The sequence below is a fragment of the Carcharodon carcharias genome, chromosome 15 (assembly GCF_017639515.1).
Source record: "Carcharodon carcharias isolate sCarCar2 chromosome 15, sCarCar2.pri, whole genome shotgun sequence".
NCBI classification, from domain to species: Eukaryota; Metazoa; Chordata; class Chondrichthyes; order Lamniformes; family Lamnidae; genus Carcharodon; species Carcharodon carcharias.
Genome location: NC_054481.1, coordinates 109,270,458 through 109,284,711, shown reverse-complemented (window position 1 = coordinate 109,284,711; position 14,254 = coordinate 109,270,458). Strand labels below are relative to the sequence as shown.

Genomic DNA, 14,254 nt, shown 5'->3' with positions numbered 1-14,254 from the left:
GTGGAAAATATGTTGAACCAAGCTTGAACAGAACTTCCTTAATCTTTAAATATACTCAGTAATAGAAATGAATACAGTGCTCTGAAAGCAGGAAAGACCAGGTGCTTCCAAAGGGTCACCTATTCACTGGACGTTACGGAAAGCTTCTACAGGGTCTGTATAATATCAGCCAGTTTTCCTAATCTTTATCACTATCCAGTGACCCTGCAGGAAAATCACAGTTATTAAGTGAATACTAAGCTTAACTATGTTGCCCTCCACAGTCAAATAGTTTACCAATAGTCTACCAATATTCAACATCTAGGCTCATACATGAGCAACAGTCACTTGAGCAAGGTACCACCATCTATGGAGACATAGCTCAGTAAAAGTCAAAATGGGTAGGATAAAAAATTTCAGATTGATTAATTGTACACAATTCAATGTTTAAAGTTGCTCAGAGCTTTGAACTGGGCCAGAGCTTAGATTTTGTTTTAAAAGCTTGATTCTATTGCAACTAAAACCAAAGCTCTCTTGTGAGAATTAATTGTATTTATACAATAAAGTGATGGAATACTACAGGATAATCACTCTATGGCAAAATGTTAAACAGCTAGCAATATCACAATGGTAATAAAGTTAAAGCAGAAGGGTGATTGTGGTATCTGATTTTGTGAGAATCATCATTAGGCTGCTTTTTGGAGAAGGATAAAACTTGATGGAAGGTGGTCTTAGGTGAAGCTGTTTTGAGAGGACTGTAGGGCAGCTCCTTGAAAATAAATGTTGACATAAAAAGTTAACAAGCACCATTATATACAAGGTCTTGTTGCTGAAGCTTGCGTTAGTCACCTTTTTGCTAAATAACATTCGAATTATATTTATAAAGTATGGCATTTCAAATTTAGTTTCATTGTTGGGCATGAGAGGCAGGGTATAAAGTAACAAATGAGTCATGGTAGAATAAAACCAAGTGAACCAGCAGGTAATTTGATTGTAGTGCTTGGGTATTGGGTTCTGGGATTGTTGGATTGTAATATTGAGGTGTTGGATGTAAGTGGGGCCATTGGATATGACAGGGGGATTGTCAAGAACTGTATTCCAGGCAGCTCTGACATGGCATCATCTATCTGGATAGTCTTGGGCATTTTTTTGGAGTCATCAAGATTTTCACTGCTATTAATGGAGTTGAGGATTTTCATTGACCAGTTGTTTGGACCGAAACAGCTGGAGTCCTAGTGAAGTCTGCTCAGACCGTAATAAATGATCCATGATCAACATCAACTGAATCCGGTTCCACGCACCGTCCTCGCCTTCGGGTCACTCTCCGATTCCGATGGAACTTGGCATAACAACGAAGACCTGGTGAAGACAAAAGAGCTTTAGAGGTTTCAGTCCCCAGGACTTACCTGACAGGACCTGGCTCAGTCACCAACTACACTTCTAAAGAGACTGAACATCTTTTCCCATTTACCATCCTGACATCTATAATCTACACTTTAGGTAGTTTGTGATGCAGAGTCAAACCCCAACTTAACCCTTATAGCAGCTTGTCTGTGAGCCAACACCTGCCTCCCAACAGCCTGTCAGCACCGTAGGACTTGACTTTAGTTGTCCCTAAGCAGTGAGATCCCAATTTCAGGACCTGAACTGACTTTGATTCACAATACTGGGAACCCAGGGAGGAGTCAGTGAGTGCACAGGGAGCTTAAACCCTTGGGTCTGATCTCCACTGCTCAGGACTAGGTGACTATGGATACGTTTGAGCCAGAGGAAACACCCACCTTCCGCACACATACAATCATCGTAACACTTGTTGTTGAGGCCGCGGTTGTGGGCTTTGCAGATGTGCTGCCGGAGGTCACAGCACCAACCTGTGGGAAAACAGACACAAAACAAGCCACTCAGGTCATGATGTTATCTGATTTTGGCACAAATTATCGCAACTGCTGCAGACATGTCAGACAGACAGACACACTGCCCAGACAGATATCACAAAGATAGGTATGGCAGAGCCAGTCAAATATCACACAGTCAGTCACTGCATAGACATCCGGTTTTGAGTTAGCAGAAATTTTCTCCAATCAAATATCAGTAAGATGGAAGCCATTGTCTTTGGTCACTGTCAAAAACTCCATTCTGTAGCCACCAACTTCATCTTCCTCCTTAACCATTGTCTCAGACTGAACCAGACTATTTGCAACCTTAGGGCATTCTCTCCATCCCTAAGGACAGCCTACTTTCATTTCCCTAACACCACCTGTCTATCTCCTACCTCAACCTATTTGCTGCTGAAATCATAATCCATACCTTTGATACTTCTAGACTTGACTATTCCAATGCTCACGTTGCCAGCTTTCCAACTTGCACTATGCATAAACTTCAGCTCATCCAAAAGTCTGCTCCCCATATCCTAACTTGCATCAAGTCCTGTTCACCCATCACCCCTGTGCTTGCTGCGCTATGTTGGTTGCAGGTCTGGCTATGTCTTGATCTTAAAATTCCCATACTTGCTTTCAAGTTCCTCCATACATCACCCTCCCTTTCTCTATAACCTCCTTTAGCGATTCAAGACCCCTGAGATCTCTGTGCTACCCGACTCCCTTTGTCCCACTATTGGCAGCTGTGCCTTCAGCTCTCCAGGCCTTTGGCTTTGAAATTTTCTCCCTAAACTTTTCCACCTCTTTCATCTACATTAAGATGCTCCTTAAAACCAACCTCTTTAACCAAGCTTTTTGTCATCTCTCCTAATATCTTCTCCTGCAGCGAGGTGTCAATTTTCACCTTGTTACACTCATGTGAAATATCGTGAACGTTTTACTATGTTAAAAATGCCATATAAATGCACACAAATGTGCATAACTTGTTCTGCCTCCTAGCTGAAGGGAAGGTGGTACAGGACTTCTTTTTTCCCTCTGCTCAGCACAGTCTATTCTGGAATATGCTGAATTTGGAATGTTGGTTCTGATTTCTGTGCTAGCGTATTCTGTCTGGTCGGGAAGTTCAATTCCTATACCTAGGAGGTCACAGTGCAAATTTGCATTCTTTACAGATAGTTTTTTTTTCTGAATACATTGTTATTTTTGGTTTAAATGTAGGTTTCAATTCGCCTTCAGTGTGAGAAATGCCACATGTCCAATCACCACAGTCTTTGCTTCCCTGAGATGTGTTGAACTGGGTAAATCCTGCTGTTTTAAACCCTTCTCTTGGTTACCCTTTGATTCATAAAGTAAAGAACAAGGAAAAGGCTGTTAAGCTTCTCCAGTCTCTACTTCCCAACAAACCACCTCTAAGTCACTTGACATCATGAATCGTATAGATAATCACAAGACAGGCATGTGGTATGTGTTTTATAACTGTTTCAGTCACTGCCTCCAGTGATTATGCAGCAGCTGTGCAGAGATGGCAGCAGGACAGAGAATGTGCATCAGGCACCCAGCACGACAGGACACCATCCAGTGTTCTTTTGTTCTCCACTTGAGTTGGTAGCTCTGAGGTGCCAATGTTTTACTGCCTGCAGCACTGACAGTTAATCCCCCTCTGCTCCATTGAACTATTAGATTATTGTGTTCAACAACTAATGTTAATGAGTCTCCCACTGGATTTCTTAGTCTCTGTTAAATTAACTGCAATGAGTCTGAAAGGTTGGGGGTGGGGGAGATATTCAGAGTGAAACCTGCAGTGAACAGTCCTGGGATGAAGTAATCACAGCAATAACAGGCAATCAGATTAACCCTTTCAGTGTTCTTGAATGATAACTGTTCCAGAGTACAGAAAGGTTTAACTATTTAATCATTGCTCAAATTACATTTAGAAAGGAACAGTGTATGTTTATAAAATGCCTTTCACAACCATGGAACTTCTCAAAGCTCTTTACAGTCATTGAAATATTTTTGAAATGTCGTCACTGTCAGGGTAACCAATTCTTATAAAATAAAATAAGGGACACTTCAGTCATGGGACAGGGGCAGGATGGGAGGAGAGGCACTGGTGATCATATGGGCTGGCGGGTGGAGGGGTTGGTTGCTGGTGATTATAACTCCCCTGATGGCTGGCAGTCACAGTGCACATGTTCACAAAAGAAGTGGCAGGGAAAGAGGAGACTCCCAGGCTCAGTCTCCCAAAGGCTGTCCTATAAATAAGGGATGAAAAATGTCCACAAACAGTCAAAATAAAAGACCAATATTTTAAAATATGGTCGCCCTGGTCATTGTTGTAATGTAGGAAACGTGGCAGGTAATTTATGCATTGCACGATTTCACTGTGAGGTGATGACCAAATAATGTTTTAATCTGCTGACAGATCAAAATTGACGAGGTCACCAGGAGAAATCTGCTGCCTTTGAATAGTGCAGCAGGATCTTTTACATCCACCTTATATGGCAGATGGGGCCTCAGTTTAACATCTCATTTGAAAAATGGCACCTCTGTCAGTGCAATACTCCCCTGGATTATGTACTCAAGTGTCTGGAGTGGGGCTTGAACAAGAGGCAAAAGTGCTACCACTGAGCGAAGTTACTGCTGCTCAGAGTTTATTGCTTGTGTCTCTTTTTCTTTCTTCTCTCCATCACCTCAGCAAAGAGGCTTGCCCCTGAGTCAGAAGGATATGGCTTCAAGACCCATTCAACTGCAACACAAAAATCAAGGCAATACCGTGGGAGCGCTGCCACTGTTGAAGGTGTCAATGTTCAGACTAAGTTAATTAAGACCCCATCAGACCCCTCAGGAGGATGTAAAAGATCCCATGGCACTATTTCCAAAGTACAGGGAATTTATCCCTGGCATTCTGGTCAATATTTATCCCTTAGTCAACATCACAAAAACAGATTATCTGGTCATTATCACATTGCTGTTTAAGGGAGCTGGCTGTGCACAGATTGGCTGCCACGTTTCCTACACTACGAAAGTAACTACATTTCAAAAGTACTTCATTGGCTGTGAAGCACTTTGAGACGTCCTGTCATCATTAAACTTGACATTCACATCCCATGAATGAATAAAAAAAATGAGTGGGACTATATAAATGCAAGTTTATTTTCTCTTTTTCTTTCTTCTCTCTGTCAACTCAGCAAAGACAACGTTGATGACAGTTTTTGGTTAAAGCCGCAACCCATTCTGCTCTCACTTTCCTCTCATCTAAAAACAATGGACAGGAGGCTGAAGAGGGGACTCCAGTATAACAATGTTATTGTGTCAGAACATTGTCACACATGGTCATGCATGATCACAATCCAAAACCAAGGCTGTTTTATCCATTTCAAATAGCCTTTGCTCCCATTTTTTGATTTTCTGATTTTTTTCTTTACCAGCAAGGTCACTGAATCACAGCTCAAAGATAGAGAGATACACCAATGACTATCCCAGAAAAGGTCAGATTTCTGCTTGTAATAATGGCTGCCTCTGAAGCTTGGCTGAGAACCTCATTCGTTATTAAATAATTATGATGGGGAGTTAGAGCCTCAGGCTAGTCAGGAATTTTGCAGGTTACCAGGCAGACAGTCCAGGTGATGATCGCATGGCTCCACTTCTGCCAGTGAGGTGAGGTTCCCGTTACTCAGATTCTTGCTGCGATGCTTGTCTACAAGGAGCAAACATAATGAAAAGATCAACTCTTTGGAAGGAAATAGTTTTATTAGTGCATAAAAGTTGCTTTTATTCATAACTGCCCGACTCTAACAAATTAAAGATGATTGAGTGGACAAAATTATGGCAGATGGAGTTCAGAGTGGGAAAGTGTGAGGTCATCCATTTTGAACCTAATAAAGATAGATCAGAGTATTTTCCAAATGGCAAGAAATTTTGAACTGTGGAAAAGCAGGGATATTTAGGAGTCCGATTTCATAAATCACATATTATAAAAGGCTAATGGAATATTGACCTCTATCTCAATGAGTCTAGAATAGAAAGGAGGTGACAATACAAAGTTATGTAACAGTTGTACAGAGCTCTGGTTAAACCCTATTGAGAATACAGATTTCAGTTCTGGGCACTGCAACTCAAGAAAGATATATTCACCTTGAAGGGGATGTGCATAGATTCACCAGAATGAAATCCAGCCTGAAAGCCTGGGTAGATTGGGCCTATATTCTCTGGAGTTTAGAAGCATGAGAGGTGATCTCATTGAAACATATAAGATCCTGAAGGGGTTTGATAGTGTAGACACTGAGAGATTGTTTCCTCTAGTCAGGGAAACTAAAACATGTGGGCACAACCTCAGGATAAGGAGCCGATCATTTAGGACAGAGATGAGGAGTAATTACTTCACTCAAAGGGTTGCAAATCTTTGGAATTCTCTACCCGAGAGAGTAGTGGATGTTCCAATGAATACATGCAAGAGTGGGATATAGACAGATTTTGATCTCAGGGAATCAAGGGATATGGAGAGCAGGCAGGAAAGTGGAGTTGAAGCCCAAGATCAGCTATGATCATTTTGAATGGTGGAGCAGGCTCAACAGGCCATATGGTCTACTCCTGCTCCTATTTCTTGTGTTCTAGTAAAAGGCTTAACTTATGGCAACAGGTTGCATTGACAAGGATTGAATTCCCTTGAGTATAGAAGATTAAGGGGTATCTAATTGAGGTTTTTAAAATGATTAAAGGATTTGATAGGATAGATAGAAACTATTTCCTCTGGTGGGGGAAATTTAGAAAGAGGCAGAATAACTTTAAAATTAGAGTATGTTTTTCAGTGATGATAGGAAGCACTTCTTCGCACAAAGTGGAAATCTGGAACTCTGCCAAAAAAACTTGCTCTCCTCCACCACAGGTGCACACCTGCCACCCTTCTCATGCTCACTACTCCCACACTTGCAACCACTGCACACATGCACCTCCCTGCGCACTAGTCATGCAACCTACACCCCACCCACCCCAACATGCTCATGCCCCTCACCCATTACCTTTTTTCTTTGCTGAAGGCCACATTTCTGGTTTCATATCTTCATAATCTGTCCAATCAAAGAGCGTCATGTCAAGGGTGGGATTTACCTCAGCAACTGTTCTTGCTCCGACCTACACGAGCTCAGGGCAATGATGAAAGGGTCGAGGCAGGGGCAGAGGAGACAGGTAATGGAATAGAAAGACAGAGATGAAATAGGTTTGTTTGAGATACAGATTGAGGAAGAAATAAGAGAGAGAACAAAGCAAATGAATGATAATGAAATGAGGGAGCAAAGAAAATGACAGTAATTAGTTTGGGGGAAATAATAATTTGCAGGCAGTACAGAGACTAGAGGCGAATAGCCAGCAAGGTGAATTTGGGAATGATCCACCAGGCAACAGTAGTCCAACAACTCATGACCCTTGGGCTGAGACCCGTGGGGACCTGAGAAGATACGTCAGTTTATCTCACTGACACAGTGACTGCAAATCCCAATAATTGTAGTTCGAGAATTTGAATTCAGATAAAAGCATGAGGAAATAAATGTCAGCCTTACTACTGATGGCACATGCTTCCATACTATTAGCTTTCCTGATATCAGTCTGCAAATCAGCCACAATTTCCTCAGTTATCTTCAGTTCTTGTAATTTTCTCCATCTGCTTCCTAAAGGCTTGGTCAACCTGCACCAAATGGATTACAACTGTGACATCCTGTCTGACTGAGAGATAAGCTTATACCTTATACCTGAGCTACCATAACGACTTCTTAGCTTCTATCTGATGCCTTCATCTCTATCTCCTGCACTTGTGACCAAAATCTTTACCTGCACTTTTGCCAGCTCCAGGCTTGATTATCCTCTTGTTGTCCTCTGTAAACTCCAAAATTCAACTGCCTGCATCCCACCTTGTACTGTCATCATTCAAACCCCGATTTACCAACACTATCCCCCTATCCCACAATATACTGATTTCAAAATCCCCATCCTCACTTACAAATCCCCTCACAGCTCCTTCTCAACTCATCTCCTCCATTCTTATGCCTATTATGAGCCATAATTTCCTCCAACTCTACTCCCTTGTGCACCTTCCACTGTCAGTGACAAAAGGTTTCAGTTATCTCAAAACAACCATCTAGCACTCTTTCTGTAAATACCACCAAATCTCTCCACCCTTAACTGTCTGAGGGAAGGAGTATTTATTGAGAGGAAGAATATCTGCTGCTTGTTGTTCCTGTTGACCCAGTAGAACCCAGTTTACCTGTTGCCGTGTGCCCCTAGGCTTTGTTGCTGGTGCTTCCTCGGTTGTGATGGTGGTCAGCAATGTGCTGGTCACGATGGTGCTGGACATTGGCAAAGGCATTGTGGAAAGTTCATCTGTCTCCTTGCTTCGTGTCAGACCCTTTAAGAATGGGATTAACTCAGCACCCGGCACTTTCCCTGCAGGGAAAGGATATGTATAAATATAGATTAATCAGCTGCAGTTAAAAAATGAATAGCTGATAGGGTAACGAACAAGGTGGGTGATAGAGACCTCTGGGTGACTGCATGACAATGGAATCTATAGAAGGTGATGGGGACCTGCTGAGTGGCAGAGACCTCTGGGTAATAGGGACCTGCTGGACGACTATGACAGAGCGGGACTTCCCTGGGTATAACAGGGATATGCTGGGTGAAAGCATAATAAGGTGATGGACCTGTTGGGTGACAGGGATCTTCTGGGTTACAGCATGACAAAGTGACAGGAATTTTCTGGGTGGCAGGGACCTGCTGGGTGTGATTGAGTTGCATATCTGCTGGATACTTTGTACCTTTGAGCTTGCACCTCTTGATTGGGTATTATTCTCTCTGTCGCTTTGAGGCACAATTGCTCATTGATGTGAAAACTAATGTAATAATGAGCCAAATTAGTTAAATTGCAACACACACTGCCTCTATTGGCATTTCAAATGTGACAACTGGTTTAAGATTAAAAACACTGTCTAGACTGATGGGGAAAAGACTAAGTGGGAGTCAGTGTCATGCCCCCGTACCCCTGGCCCAAGAAGGACTGTAAAAACCCAGTTTTATTTCTCTTGCTGATTGTATTGACAGCAACAATTGGCACAAGACAGAGTTTGCTCACTAGTCAGGAATAGTGCAGATTAATGCACTGCTGCTGGTCGACCACACAAGTGGGTCCCTGTCAATGTTCTTCATCCACTAGATTATTTAACAGTGAAATTCACTGTCACTCATGTAAATATTCTGCACAAAACTCAAACATTTAAAAAATCTCCAATTTCAGTTTATTACTCTCTCCTAATGCCATATGTTCTTCCTGGCTAAATATCTCCCAGTGACATTTCCAGTCACTTGTTCAGTTTGAACAGACACCACATAAACTAGAAATTAACATTATGTTAACCAATTAACATTAGTGACATGTTAATGCCACTAATTGGCATTCCATGGCAGCACCAGATCCAACTGATCCATCATCAGTATACCTGCATGCTTTCTGTGGTATTTTTAGTCAAATTTCATACAACAGGCTAATTCAATTTATGTCTAAAATCAGACAGGAATTTTGAATTGGAGGCCTGTTTTGTTTTATGAGGTTCTATTGGTTGCACAGAGGCTCACTGCCCAGGAGGACAAGACACAAATTAATATCTTCACACATCTGATCCCCTGTGAAAGAAAGAAGTGGTCATCCTGGAGGCTACCTTGCTGGGCAATGTTTGTCCTCTTTTAAATAGCATTATTTTGCTCATAGGTTCTTAGTCTGCTGCCATATTGCTTCTGTGAGCTTTAGCCTGGCTCTGAACTCCCCAAGTGCATGATCCTGCACTGCCTTGAAGCTAGATTGCTGTTGCCAAGGTTGATTGTGAAATTATGTAGACTTTATTTCAGTCTGCATCTTGCTCCCTACAATATGTTGTGTTGCTATGGAAGATGTTCCTTTTGCATTATTTTCTTCCCTATTTCCGAATGAGCAAGCAGCAAAAGGCCAAGGATCAAAATCACTTAGGAAATTCTAACAGCACCGCATGATTTAGATGGGGAAAAGAAATTAATGAAAGGCACCAATTCAAGGGACAACAACACCAGCATCATAAAAGAAAGACTTGCATCGAAACAGTGCATTTCATGACCAAGGACATCCCAACGTGCTTTACAGACAATGAAGCACTTTTGAAATGTTTACACTGTTGCAAGGTTGGAAAAACAGCACCCAATTTGCATACACCAAGATCCCATGGACAGCATTGAGATGACAAGATGAACTGTTTTTAGTTTTGTTGACTGGAGGATCAATATTGGCCAGGTTATTGGGGAGAACAATACTCTACTCTTCAAAATAGTGCAATGGCATCTTTTACATCCATCTGAGAGGCCAGCTGCTCTTCGCTGGGCAGTGCCCTGACAGTACATTACTTAGAGACTTCTGGAAACATATTCAAGATATTCAGATATTAAAGATTGATCGAGTCCCAGCACCAACCCATGGTTACCATAATCCTTCCTTGAGAGTTAATTCCAATTTTGCTTCTAGTGACAATGTTGATTCAAATTCATGTGTCACACTTCAAAATTGCAACCTGTAGCTTCTAATCAATAAAGTCTGTAGAAAAGGTTAAATATTTGTCTTCATACTTTGTATGCTGAGTTCCTTAGGATGCTGCAGGTGCCAGGTGTATTAGGCTTCAATAGCGATAATGTAAAAGTTTACATTTATATTGACACACCACCTGAATCCCAGAAACTTCCATAACATATGGAGGACTGGTCACTTTGAGCCACCTCCATGTAAACAGCATAATCCCCCACCTCTACCTAAACAGTGTGACTCCACTGCCACCCAAACAGCTTGGCCCTGCCCTCCACCCAAGCAGCATGATGCCCACCTTCAACCCAAACAGAGTGATTCTACCTCCGCCCGAACAGAGTGATTCCACCTCCACCTGAATAGTGTGACACTCAAATTCACCCCACTTTACAGCAATTCCTATTACTTGGCTTTGTGGCAATAATAACAAGTGACAGAGCAAAACATAGCCCCTTTGAGGAATAGCAGTATCCTTTGAACAACAACTGCTTGGATAGGTTCCCCTCCACACCCCTTCCCCACCACTCCCAGTCAGGTATCAGCTATCTATACACTCTACATACATTGTTCCTGCGCAGAGAGCTTGTTAAAATGAAGTGGGAAAACTGAGTTTTACGTCCTTTGCTATTCAATGTCCCTTTAAATTAAGTCAGTGATTTTAGCAGAAGATGCATTCGCTGTTGGAGATTAATTTTATAGGATCTAACTGACCAATCCATGTTACCCGCACTGGGCATGAAAAACACATGGGATCAAAAGTGCATCAAAACAGAAGGCTGTCTCCCTTTCACTATTATCCTGTAACATATTGAGAGGGCTTTGTGAGTTTATAAAGAAGTTGTCAATCTGCATAATCTATTGGTGCTCTCAATACATTTCCAAAAGCCATTACAGGGCAACTTCTTGCTTCAATCACTTGCTGGTAACTTCTAGACAATTGAAAAATTTGGAGGCAAATTGTTTTGCCAAGAATAATCTGCACAGTGTATTCAGAAAGCCAGTTACAAACAGACCTTTACAGACTGGCTTATCAACAAAGCTTATTAAACAGCTGGATGTTCTGTGACCCGGAGCTTCCAGCTCTGAAGGCATGGGATAACTGTACTGGAAATACCATATTTCTTCAAATAACAGAGTCAAATAAATAGAGGTCACAGAAAATAAAATCTTTCCACATCATTTCAGCTGACATTTCTTCAAGTTTCTCACTGTCAGGTGCGCCAAATTAGGGTCAATAAGTGGGAGTCTGTTTTGGGTTTTGCATTTACACCATAGGGGTCAAGCCATCTGAACACCCAAATGCAGTTGTATTTCAAAAACAAGTGTCAGAGCGATGCAACCACCCTTATAAAACCAGATTATTAACATTATAAACAAAAGAAGTGAGGATTAGGTCAAATCAAAGTGAGAATGTTCTTCATTTTAATTTGTGTCTTTTTCTCTCATCAGTTTTCTCCCAGTTTTCTGAACTCCCTGCTGCTGGTGAGGACAGGTTTTCCATTGTCCTTACATCAAACTATCAGGTTTGTGGTTAACACCTTACACCCTGCATGTGACTGCAGTGCATCAGTCCATCAATATCCCACACCAACAGCTGAACATTACTTTTACTTTAAAATGCATTCATTCACATTTCAGATGCAGAATATCCATTAACAACCCTGGACAGGGATGGGAGGTGTGCATTTCGTTGTTAGAATAGAAAAGCAGAATATTTTTTAAAAGGTGTGAATCTTGTAAGTGTTGATGTGCAAAGAGACTCAAGTGTGCTTGTACAAGAAACGCAGAAAGTTAGCATGCAGTTGCAGCAAGCAATTAGGAAGTCAAATGACATGTTGGCTTTTATTACAAAGGGATTGAAGTACAAGAATAAATTGGTCTTGCTACAATTGTACAGAATTTTGGTGAGACTGCATCTGGAGTACTGTGTGCAACTTTGGTCTCCACATTGAAGAAAGGTTACACTTGCACTGGAGTGCAGTGAAGGTTAACTAAATTGGTCCCTGGGTTGAGGGTCCCATGATGAAAGGCTGAGTAAATTGGGTTTATATTCTCCAGCGTTTAGAAGAATGAGAGACCATCAAACTTAAACCTACAAAATTCTGAAGGGGCTTGACAGGATGGACATAGAGAAAGATGTGAAGAGACACCAGAAACGAGTACTACATGGAAAGAGAAAAAGGCAGAAGCAAAGAGGCACCTCACATTTAAATGTAGGAAAATGTCCTAACATATGAGAAAAAAAGGACAGTAAGCCAAAAGAGAAGAGATTAGGAGGAATGACCAAAAACTTGATCAAAGATATGGGTTCAAGGAGGACCTTAAAGAGGGAGAGGAAGGTAGAGAGACAGAGTGAGTTAGGAGAGGAAATTCCAATCAAAGCACAACCACCATATGTAGAGCAGAGAGGGGATGTACAAAAGGTAAGAGTCAGAGGAGCAAAGTTTTGGGAGAAGTTACTGAGCTGGAGGAGGCTTCAGAGAGAGGGGGGAAAGGCCACAAGTGGATTTAAACAAAATTATGCAATTTTCAAATTGAAATGTTGAGGAAGACAATGAAGGCACGATCTGGGAAAACAGGGATGATGGCTGAATGGGACTTTCTGTGGGATAAGATATGGGCAACAGAGTTTTGGATAAGCTGAAGTTTATGGAGTGTGGAACATGCATAGGCTGAGCAATTAGAATATGACAAGTTAGAAACCTTGTAAAATAATCAAATTTTGGTAAATAATCAGAGGTTAGGGTTTAGGGTTTATTAGGGTTATTATTAGTGTTTATTAGGGTTATTATTTAGGGTTAATTAGGGTTTATTGTTCTTGATATAATTTTAATTTAATCTAAATAAAAATGACAAACCCTAGGGCTATTACTGGTATAATTTGATTTTCTATAATCATATCTGATTACTTTAGTTTAAAATATTATGTTTTATAGAATAACTTTGGTTGGTGCCAATGCTGGGGCGTTTTCTCTAATTGTGAAAAATATTTAAAATGTTTTTCACTAAAGTCTCCAAAGGTCCTTCTTACCCTTATTGTGTCGGGCTCTTTCTCTCCTATTTGGCTTCTTATGGTCTCTGTTGTGCCTTTTTCCTTTATTTGCAGCCTCTCCTGCTGGGTAATTTTCTGGTTCGCGAGGATAAAATTGACCATTCTGGTCCATAACTCTCTCATGCTGCATTGCTGCTGTTCTTTCCAGACTGTCTGTCTCCACTCGCACTGGAGTCAGACTCTCCAATCCCACACTGTCCTCATCTGGTCTGTCTGCCTCCAGTACTCTGGTTACCATGGTGTTGGCCTTGTCTTTCCTCTGTACGCCATGTTTGCGGCCTGGCCTGGGAGGTTCTGGCCAGGACTCGTGTCTCTTCAGATCATTGTTGCCGTCTGGTGGCTGCAGTGTGCTCTTCTTTCCTCTGGTTCCAGCTTCCAGAGCACAGACACGGCTTAGACCATCAAAAGCCAAGAGGAGGAGGAAAGGAGATGTGACATACCAGTGAGCCATTTCCTTCATACAATTAATCTGAAGAAGAAACATATGAGGTGAGTCAGAGAGTTTGGTTTCAACTATTGATAAAGTGTTCTGTGCTGTACAACATTCAGTGACATTAACTACCATTGTACTTTCTATGATTAGTGTGTGCCAAGATCAATCAAAACTTCTCCAATAGTTCAGATGGTAAAGGCTATGCATAACTAGCCAGTTGCAGGACAGGGTTTGGGATTCAGTTGCTGGACTATTTAGATTCAGCTTACATCAGTCAAAATTGTTGTTGGAGCATTCCAATTTGTCTCAGTGTCCCTGCACTACAA

General features: G+C 41.5%; 1 protein-coding gene across 1 annotated transcript; it reads right to left on the bottom strand.

Annotated features, from left to right (window-relative positions):
• Window positions 1–1,225: 1,225 nt before the first annotated feature.
• draxinb (dorsal inhibitory axon guidance protein b) lies at window positions 1,226–13,946 on the bottom strand. Its single transcript, XM_041206981.1, has 6 exons — window positions 13,475–13,946; window positions 8,113–8,291; window positions 6,875–6,986; window positions 5,464–5,553; window positions 1,761–1,850; window positions 1,226–1,338 (listed from the first exon to the last, which is right to left on the bottom strand). Exons 1-6 carry the CDS (start codon window positions 13,944–13,946, stop codon window positions 1,226–1,228), a joined length of 1,056 nt encoding a protein of 351 aa, XP_041062915.1.
• Between the last annotated feature and the right edge of the window lie 308 nt (window positions 13,947–14,254).

Coding starts and splice junctions, on each gene's coding strand:
- draxinb (XM_041206981.1), bottom strand. CDS start 13,946: ATGGCTCACTGGTATGTCACATCTCCTTTCCTCCTCCTCTTGGCTTTT. Junction 8,292..13,474: donor AAGAGCCCGACACAATAAGG/GTAAGAAGGACC, acceptor CTTTCCCTGCAG/GGAAAGTGCCGGGTGCTGAG. Junction 6,987..8,112: donor CTAGGGGCACACGGCAACAG/GTAAACTGGGTT, acceptor GAGCTCGTGTAG/GTCGGAGCAAGAACAGTTGC.